Below are 10,516 nucleotides of genomic sequence, written 5' to 3'. Positions count from 1 at the left end.
TCTAGCCTTACGCTTTTCAGTTATCAACGTTCTTATCACTTCTGGAAGTGGGTTGGAAATATGAGGAGTGGCGGGATTTGCGTTTGTAGCAGACCACGCCGCATTCTGTATAATGTTAGTGAGATCCTTAACTGCTAAGTCAATATCGTCAGGTGTTTTGAGTTTGATATTTAATTTAATATTTTCATTTACATTATCATGAAATTTGAGACGATCAGTGAAACGATTGAATAGGTTAGGCGATGTTTGTAGAATTGGGGGAGAGGTATTTAAAGTTAATAGTACAGAGGAGTGATCAGAATTTAAATCAAGAATAGTTGTTGTGTTGTTATAAAGTGAATTGGGTAATTTAGTGACGAAAATATCAAGTATGTCCGGTTTTTTTTTTTGAGAGAAGATGGCCAGTACGTAGGAGCAGGAGGTGCAAGTACTTTGTATTTTTTTAAGTTTATAAAATTGTGAAGCGTAGTGCCTCGAGGATTGCCTGTGCGACAGCCCCACGATTGGTGTTTAGCATTAAAATCACCTCCGACTATGAAATTATTTTTAATTGTGTTGAAAAATTCTGTAAACCTAGCGGTTGTTATATTATGTTTGGGAGGGGAGTAAATTGCCGCAATAGTAAAGTAAGTAAAGTTTAATTTAATTTGAATTGAGCAAGATTGACAGAAGTCTTGGGAAAAACCAGGCAAAGGATGGTAAGTAATAGATGACTTAACATATATAGCCACGCCTCCGTGTGCCGTATTATCAGGATGATTTGTATTAATCAATTTATAACCTGGGATATATATTTTAGAATTATTAGTGAAGTGTGTCTCAGAGATGAGGGCAATGTCAATTCGTTTGTTGTTTAATACTGTTTCGAGTTCATGAGCATGATTTCTTAGGCCATTTGCGTTGAATAGTAATATAAGTAGGGAGTTGTCAGTGACAGAGTTGTTGTTATAATTGTTATTTAGCATTTTTATAAAGTAGGCAGGAAATTACTTTAGTGAGAAGGGAAATTAAAGGATTGATGAGACTTAAAGTCGTCTATGAATCTTGACATTATCTTATTAATATCAGGAGGGGGAGGAATTGTGTTATCGGGCGGAGCGTTGGACGTAACGTGTGCGTAAGTCTGTGTTTGAGAGATGGGTTGACTAGGAATTGAGTGGTTAATTGGGTGGCTAGCTTGTACATTGGTAAATTTAGTTTTAGAGTTTTCATACATAAAATTACTTGAAGATGCTTTTTTCCGACGTTGAAGGTCTTTGTAGATAGTACACCCTTTGTAGTTAGCAGTGTGGTTTTGAGAGCAGAGAGCACATTTTGTAGGCGATTCACGTGAGTTGGGGCACAGGGATGAGAGGTGATCCAAGCCGCAGCGGACACAGCGTGGTTGATAGCCACAATATGCTTTTGTATGGCCGTATTGTTGACAATTATGACATTGACTTATTGATTTTGGTTTGAAAGGTTCTTCAATTTTGATTTTAGTGTGTAGAAGAGAAGACAGATGAAAAATTTCGGAAGAATTGGACGTGGGTTCTAAGTCAACAAAAAATAGCGGGAGAGGGTTTTTGTTAACCTTATGGAGGACGGTAATTACTTGTCTGACTTCGAAAGTAAGGAGTTCTAACTCTTCTTTTATAGTTTCAGTTGGTGTGGAAGGATGTAAGTTCCGTACGACTATCCTCAAAGGTTTATCCTCTTTGAGTTGATAAGTATGAAATTGTGCTTTCTCCTCTTTAAGATAACGAACTAGAGTTCTATATGAATCAGGGTTTGGAGTTTGGATTTTTAATTTGTCGGCAGATGCTTTACAGACAAAGTTATCTACTCCGATAATTTCGATAAGCTTTTTGCAGAGTTCAGGAAAATCCGCGACGCCTTTCACAAAAACTGTAGGCGGTGGTTTGTTTGGTGCGATTTCATCAATGACAATTTGTTCGGTAATTGGAGTGGTTGGGTTTGAGGGCGGAGTTACGTCGTGATTTTCATTTTGACTCAGAACTAGATAACGATTTGGAGTTACAAAAATTTTTTTTTTACGTTTTTGATCTGTCTGCTTGTTCGTTGATGGGGATGGCGGATCGGAGGCAGAAGAGCTGGAATGGTTTCTTTTGTTGTTTGTGGAGTTTTTGACGGACCAACCTTGATCAGGTGTGACATCGTTTTTATTTTTCGCAATTGTAATCGGAGAGATTGTGTTGTTTTTGTTATTTTGATTATTATTAGAATTCATGGTCAATTATTGATATTAATATTAGAAATTAAATTAAGGACGAGTGAGAGTATTATACTCATAGGCTGGCGATAGCGTTTGCAGGTAATTAGGCTTATCTGAACGGCCGCGGCGGCCGCAGATAGGAAAAACGTATGCAGTCAATGCTTGACTTGGAAATATTAAAGAAGGGGGACTCTTACTTTAAAAAAAAGAGCGTCCCCAAAACTTGTTATGCGTTATAAGTAATTATAACATAATAATAGTAGAGGGACGTTAAAATTTCTGAAAATTAGTTGGAGTACTCCGTTCCCTTGCGTCCCCCCCTCAAGTCGAGCACTGATTGTAATTACAATGCTCTTAATCTTATACCGTTACGATCGAAAAATGTTTATACAAAAAAAAAAAAAATTAAAATTAGCTTTTATATTTCGTGCCAAATTTGTTTTTGCGTTACGTTAAATATATTTTAAAAATGAAGAATGAAAGATTGAATTATAATAACCTAATAAAACATAATAAAAAATTTAAATTCATAAAACTTTTGATATCACACAAAACCTTTTTATAACAACAAAAAAATATAATAAAATAATTCTATTAACATTATTTAAGAAATTATTAAGTTTGGTTTTTAACTTAAATTATTCAGAGTCCTATAATGCATTTAAAGCTAAAACGTAATGCTAGCTTAATAATGCTTGCTAACTTTTAATCTATAAAACGGTCTATTAAATCGACATTTCATTATAGGTAATTAGTATCGCTTAAAACGGTTTCTATTGTAATCATAGTGTGAGTTTCGGTACGTACCCTACAGACTCGTCAAACCTATGCTGGGATAATCACGACCAGATTACATATAACAATCGAGTGGACGGTCCAGTTCAACGAAATGCGTACGTAACCGTTACTACAAGTGGACAAGTACAAATACGACTTGTACATCGTTTGTCAGTGCATATCAATATCGGATCAGCGAGTCGAAATAAAAAGGTATGTGCAATAAACTATAAAATATTGTATATTCAATATTTATTTCGTACATATTTAATAACCCTCGAACGAGATGAATGGAAATCTTCCGAACCGAGAGCAACGTTTACACGGCTACGACGTCTTGTCATTCATTTGCCGTGGAGCAGTGAACAATGTGGCTGGCGGATTATCGGTTACACGCAACTCGTTCAGCGATGCGTCCGTGGGTCGCTCAAGATTTACTGTAACGTGGTCAATGGCCACCGTCACAATATCCTTAGTTTCCCACAACGTCCACGAAGCTCCATCGGGCCCGGTCGTCTGCAGGGTCGTGCGTGCGATCGGGTACTCAGCCGTGGGCACGGCGTACTCGGAATTGTGCAACGACGACGATATGCAAGGCGTAATGCTCAACAGCAGATCGGACGAGCCCGTGGACTGCCGCCGGATATCGGACCATTTTGAGAAGCACAACTTTGTTATAAATGGAAATCTGGATTCTACAAGGAGAAGACGAGAAATTACGAACGCTACGAAAACCGATTCCGGTAGAGTACAGGGGTAGGTAGAAATAATTGTTACAACGCTCGAAATCCTATCAATAAAAATAATATTATAGCTTAAGTGATTATATAACTAAAACTTACTTGACGATTCGAATGACATATGATTCAAAATGAAAATTGTTTTTACCGCCAATTCGACGCTTTTCATTTCAACCAGACCAGTTGAACACTTAGCGCCTGGAAGTTTTTTAGGCACTAAAAAAAAAAAAGTTCAGAAAAAATAAGCTCAATAAAGTTCTCGCACATAAACGAATCAATTGGCGACGAACGACTCACAAATGGTTATTGATCTTATTGCGTCTATGCAACCAAGAGCCTCCGTCACCGCCTTGTGAATCTTTTTGGCGCAAATATCCGTCGGTGCATTATAGAAATGCAAAATCTATTTGGAATAAAATTAACCGTCAATCATTCAACTTATAAATCGTGTATGCCCGTTACCCATATGTCATCGTGAACGTTTCAATACACACGCATTTTTACTTACTTTTGACGGAGCTGTGGTTCGTCGCTGATCCTCGTATTTCTTCACGTTTCCGATAAATCGGTTAAGCTTGCAGTTGAGATAATTTTTCATAGCCGACGTGCCGTCCGACATTCTCGACGTTCTATGATTGTTGATGAACGAGTGTTTTGAATATCTAAAATATCAGCGGTGGACGTGGTGCTATATTTTATAGTGTTATAAATTGGGGAGCTTATTGATTCTGCCGTTTTGATATCGATTCCGCCGAAGATTTATATACGTATATAAGAATATAACATGTATATTATAATATTAAAACATTTTCGGATTTTGTAAATACATAATATTGTTTCCAGCAGATTTTCTACTAAATACTAACACAGTAAATATTATTTTATTCTATTCTACAAATTCTAATTTAAAATTGCTATGCTCTAGTGACAAAATATTTGTAGATGATTTGTTTTATAGTTGTCCGAAATATTTCTATCAACTGTTTACGGTTCATATTTTTAAAAATAGACATTATGTTCCATTATCCTATTTCTTATTGCCACATAAAAGCACAAATACATACGCTACTGCATTTAGATGTATTATAAAATCATGTTCAGCTCAAAATTTATATTTCAATCCGACTACAATTATTGCTGATTATTATATTTATTATTATTATTTATTCTATAAAATGTATATGGTTTTTTTTTCTTACTTGGGTTCGTGTCACTGTCGTGCTAGATATGGTATATATTTATATTATATAGTATATTAGGTATAATGTAATATGTATATAGTGATGTAACATGTATATATTTACGGCGGAATCGATATATAAAAATATTTGGCGCAATCGATAGGTTACAGGTAAAAAAGACCTTTTCGGCGAAGTCGATATACACCCATAAATTGTACAGTGCAGAGTTTAAATTAAATTGTTTAAAAGCATATTTTACACCGTTCTTTGTTTGGGCTTATTGTTCTCGCCATTTACTGACGTAAAATGCACCCTCTCGACTGATAGTAATCATCTAAAATTTTTTTTTGAATCAAAAGCAACCCACCCTACCATTTACCATTAACCCGAAGTCAAGATATTTCAGTAGGCAGTTGCGTCACTCACTTGACTTTTAGCTTAGTTGTTTCGTCCAAACGAACCAAGTTCAAGTTGGCCACACATCGCTTAGCAGTCTCGACGTCTTGTAGCTCGACGAGTACTTGCTTTCCTTTCAAAACTTTCACAGCCGTCACGTTGCCGTACATGCAAAACAGGTTAAAGATATTATCACAATTAACAGTTATTCTTTCCAACCCATATACAATTAGCACTTTGTTTGGCATCGCACACTGCCAAGACTGCGGACGACATACGGGTCCGGTAGAATCACCACTACCGGACTGAGACTTTCTGGTAATCGGTCGTCTCGACCTTATCTCATTGTTTCTAAATTACAGTGATCGTCAACATTATTATGGCACATCCATCATTTCAAGTTCAATCGAATATACGTAGTTGTATATTAGTTATACAATAGTTTATATTTACCGTCCGCTCGGATATTGGTTTTCCGACGCTCCTAAATGCTGGTATCCGTCGAATCGTCGATTAGAAAAGCGGAAAGACGGGCCTGTGCCTCTTAAGGTGTTTCGTTCACGCTCCGGTCTGACACTGTCCATGATCGTCTTGGATAATTTGAAGCTTTTTGAATCCTTTTCGATATTTTCCGACGTTTCTTTCTATGTGCTTACGTACACAAATGAAGCGTTGTCTCGATATAAATAAACGTAAATATAAGCTTCAACGTTTAAACAATGCAATGAAGAATACTGCTTGTATAAGAATCGACCGTTTTCAAAGAAAGTCACCGGTATAATGAATTCAAAATATCTATAACTCGACTATATCATTAGTATATGTAAACAAACATGTTTTCATAGTTTCATGTTTTTCATTGAGCCATTATGGTAAATTTTTAATAACAATTATATTCTTAATATTTTCTTACACTTTTCTTTTTTCGAATTGTGTATGACTTATGCGCATAAGTTCCGGAATCTCGGCGTTTTTTGTAATTATTTGTAATCACCCAACACGTGATCATTTATTCAATTGAAAAATATACCAGTCAATAAATGTGTAGTATAAATGACGGAAAATCTACATCTAATACAATATCTTATTAAATATACGGCAAAAACGATAGTATTATATCACCGATATTTTTCGTAGCATTTATGACTTATAACACCGTATGTAATAACAATATCGGAACATTTAAAATTTCTAAATCCCTATTCGGGCTACCTCCACGTGTTAGCTCTTGTACAACTCGTGATAATCATACGTCTTACTGTCGACGAATCGGATACGTGTAGTGGATTATAGCGACCAGGATATTCGATTATACCACGTCATATTTTATTTCAAATTCAATCACATGGTGTAGTAAATCTTACGTTTTTGCGCAGCAGACAAATCAACGCAAGACGGTAAGTATATATATATATATATATATTTTAATATAATGCTGTTATTATTACATGCTGCGCTACATGAGGTTATAAGTACAATAAATATACACCTGCACAATTAATTGTACAGTATTCATCCGTGACTGCAGGCCTTAACCCCTTTTAATAGTATATTACTATGTTATCCAATACAATATACGAATCGTATAATTTTCCTGTTGTAAAACGTTACTGAAATCGGCACGTCATTAATATTATTATTATTATTATTATTATTATTACCATACTATCAACGAAAACCTTGAATTTTCGTACGGAAGATTAAGGAATTCATTGATCGTTTATCCCACTTGAAAACAAGTTGAAACACATGAAAATAAGTTCCCAAAAATAGTGAATTGAAAAAAATTACAAATAACTATTACCGATCTAAAAACAGTATCACTATCGTGCTGCTGATCCATGCTCAATATTAAGTGATTAACAACGGTCAAAGTCGACGGTCGAATTCGCTGCCAAGATATTTGTATTAAGCCTTTACGTGACATAATGATATTTGATTGAAAAAAGCGTGGATTGCGACGACTAATAGTAAATCAATAGCAAAAGACATAAATGCAATAATGCAGTATAATACGGAAAAATGTAGCTCAACCATGTAAATTAGAGGTCACAATCACACGTGTATTGAACTACTCGGGTATCCGTGTTTTTATCCAAGACAGGGTTAAGGCCCATGTAATGTAAATACCCATATATTTTAATACCTGTGAGTCTGAACACTTATATATTCGAAAACAATAATAAGTTATGGAACAATTTTAAAATCTTCAAAAATATTTAGACACAAAGCATACATACGCAAACATAAAACATTAACATTGACGATAAAATAGCTTTGTGATTGTTTATGCTTTAGTTTTAAAACCAGTTTAAATATTACTCTTTTATATATAGTTATATTTATAGTTTATACCTATATACCTATATAAAATTATACAATAAACGAATGCATCTTATTAATTTATAAGCAAAAACTAATAACTATTCATAAAATTATTAAATAATAAAACGTAGGTATGTAGGTAGTATTTAGAGCTATACAATTTTTATTATTAATTATTAACAAGTTATATAATTATAAATATAAATATTTTAAGTATAAATTAATTCTGAATTATTATGCAATGTACACGGATTAAATAATAAATAAATAAATGGGTATACACGGATATTAAACATACACGATATACACGGGCTTTAATATATTTTTTGACCATATATTTTCTAACCTTATATTTCATGACCTCTTTATATCATAAATGGCTTAGTATAAGATAGTGTATAATAAAATGTTGAATCTGTTACGTATCTAATTTATACTAGTTTATTATCAGAAATGAATTTCATATACGCTTACCTTCTTTTATAAACATTAACTTTAATTATGAAACCAATAGTTTAATTTTTGATATCGATACATTGACATTGTCTTAAAAAAATTGCACCAAAAGTATACATATTATATACTTTTATCGAAATGAAAAATTCAAAATATTAATTTTCCCAGTCGGGAAACATCCTCTCGATGACCGTAACGTCATCGCATAAAACGACGGTCCGGTACGCACTCAAGTTGATATCATAAACAAACCTAACCTAACCCAACGCGCACCGCAACAGGAACTCAAGCCGGCGATAAATCGTATGATCGGGGTTGACAAATCTGCTACATAGGTCGTAACACGCGTGAAGGGAAAGGGAAAATCGTGCGCGAAACACGTTCTAGCGCTCGTCAAATGTCGCATATACATCGTGCGACGAGTGGCATTTGATCCACACTGGTCAGCAATTGCGTTTGTACTTCTGATTTCTCTAGTGAATTTGGTACGTTTTTTTTTCTCAAACCGCTCGTATCTAATATAAAATTACAAGTTCACTTGACGTATCAGTGCGAAAAGAATTATTGAATTAATACAATAATAGGTATGTTATTTACATGACAGTTATGGTTAAACAGGTAATATGAATTTATTAAATTCATTTTTTTTTTCCTTTCCCGTAGAGATTTCGTCATCTTTACAATGGATCCATGTCACTCTTGGGTGACACGTCACCCCGGCTGGCTTAGGGTCCAGGCCCGGGCCCAGTTGAAAAGCATTGTTCTTAGTAAAAGGCAACTGCGCTTGAAAAAAACTAAATTAAAATTAATTATTAGCTGGTTCAAATGAAATAAAATAAATATGATTATAAATAAGTCTGATTTATAAAATTGGTTTAGTAAACAATACAGCTTTGTTATTTCTATACAATATTATGTTTTGAATTTAATACCACGGTGTCTTTACAGTTTCGACGTTTTGATATAATATTCAATCAGTTCAATTTTTTATTATTATAATAAGCGTAGAACGAACATACTTGTATATTTTATAAATATACTTTATAATTTAGGTACAAGTTAATATAATTCAGGATGAATAATAATTACATTCGATCTGCTACGTGCAAAGGAGAAGACGATAGAGTTGAGAACATCGTAGACGAATGGCAAATAATTAAAATGGATTCAATGACTTCGAATCATAATGAAATTATGGATCAGCTTACAATGAAAATCGAGATTCAGCAGGCGACTATTGATACATTATCATCAGAAATAATTGAAATGAAAAGTATTTGATTGTTTAAAGCTCTTAAAACTACATAAATAATATCCACTTCATTGTACTATAGCAGCATAATATTCTTTTGCAGTTAATTTTCAAGTTCAGAATATGTTCAAGGACCAAGAGTTGTCTAATTTAAGAGATGAGTGTTCAAAGTTCCTAAGTAGAATTAAAGAATTAGAAGGTATGTGTATACCAAATATAGATTCAGTAAATTATTTATTGAAATCTGTAAATCAGTGTGCAATGTAAAGTAAAACAATATCAAACAAATGTTCTTTTCAGATAACGCAGATAATGCGATTGACCAACTAAATATTGATAGCCTTCAAAATACTAAGTTGACCAAAGAAAATGAGTCAATTAAGAATAAAATCAAAGAAATTTTTACTGAAAAGAATTGTTTAGTACCAAAATTAACTGATGAATTTATAAATTGTCCAGAAGTATCGTTTGATTGTGGAAACGAAAGATATAATGTAACCAGAGATTTGAATAAAGCTGATAAGGATAAAAACGAAGACAATAACTGTTGCGAGAAATCCTGCGATACGTGTGTGATCACGTTAAAAGAATTTAATGAAAATCCTACTATCGCTGGCGTTATTTTGATATTTTTTACCAACTTTTTTCAATTTTTTTTAATATTATTTAGTTGCATTTTTCATTATTCTAGTATTGAAAAAAAATCTGTTGCTATTGATGTCCATCAAAAAATGGAATCAAATCACCTAGACGAATCAAGAAAGGATTTAATAAGCACTGAAGATAATTGCTGCCAAATGATCACCCAATTCACCGACCGTAGTGACATAGAAAACATCACAAAACAGGATCGTACTGTAGCGTTTGAAACTACTGTTAACGATAAAAAGTATAAATATAAGAAACTAATTTATTATAAACAGAAAAACAAGTGTAATGATAACGGGGTATTCAACAGTTCATGTGTTGTCACATCTGCTGGATTCGACAAAAAGCTCTCTATGGCCACTGCCATTGATAGCATTGGCTATAAAACTACTGAAGCTAACCAAGTCCAGTCATCTCGACTGAACAACGAATCAACGGAAAACAGCCAACGTAAGATTAATTGCGTATCAATTACAAGGACTACTCCAATAGATCGTGAGGTAAATTCAGATTTCAAATCGAATGC

At 33.8% G+C, this 10,516-nt stretch overlaps 1 protein-coding gene across 1 annotated transcript; it reads right to left on the bottom strand.

Annotated features, from left to right (window-relative positions):
* Window positions 1-3,215: 3,215 nt before the first annotated feature.
* Window positions 3,216-7,620, bottom strand: LOC112690639 (heterogeneous nuclear ribonucleoprotein L-like). The gene is made up of 6 exons (XM_025564686.1): window positions 5,763-7,620; window positions 5,340-5,660; window positions 4,241-4,394; window positions 4,030-4,135; window positions 3,835-3,948; window positions 3,216-3,687 (listed from the first exon to the last, which is right to left on the bottom strand). The coding sequence occupies exons 1-6, from the start codon at window positions 5,891-5,893 to the stop codon at window positions 3,320-3,322; spliced, it is 1,194 nt and encodes a 397-aa protein (XP_025420471.1). The 5' UTR covers window positions 5,894-7,620; the 3' UTR covers window positions 3,216-3,319.
* Window positions 7,621-10,516: the final 2,896 nt, after the last annotated feature.

The sequence above is a fragment of the Sipha flava genome, unplaced genomic scaffold (assembly GCF_003268045.1).
Source record: "Sipha flava isolate LNK unplaced genomic scaffold, YSA_version1 51380_pilon_pilon, whole genome shotgun sequence".
In the NCBI taxonomy this organism is placed as follows: domain Eukaryota; kingdom Metazoa; phylum Arthropoda; class Insecta; order Hemiptera; family Aphididae; genus Sipha; species Sipha flava.
This window is presented reverse-complemented; position numbering and strand designations above follow the sequence as displayed.

What these genes read in the sequence shown, in the direction of transcription:
- LOC112690639 (XM_025564686.1), bottom strand. Translation starts at nt 5,893, where the DNA reads ATGGACAGTGTCAGACCGGAGCGTGAACGAAACACCTTAAGAGGCACA. An exon ending in AACCAATATCCGAGCGGACG is followed by an intron (nt 5,661 to 5,762) that starts GTAAATATAAAC and finishes ACTGTAATTTAG; the next exon opens with AAACAATGAGATAAGGTCGA. An exon ending in ACAACTAAGCTAAAAGTCAA is followed by an intron (nt 4,395 to 5,339) that starts GTGAGTGACGCA and finishes CTGATATTTTAG; the next exon opens with ATATTCAAAACACTCGTTCA.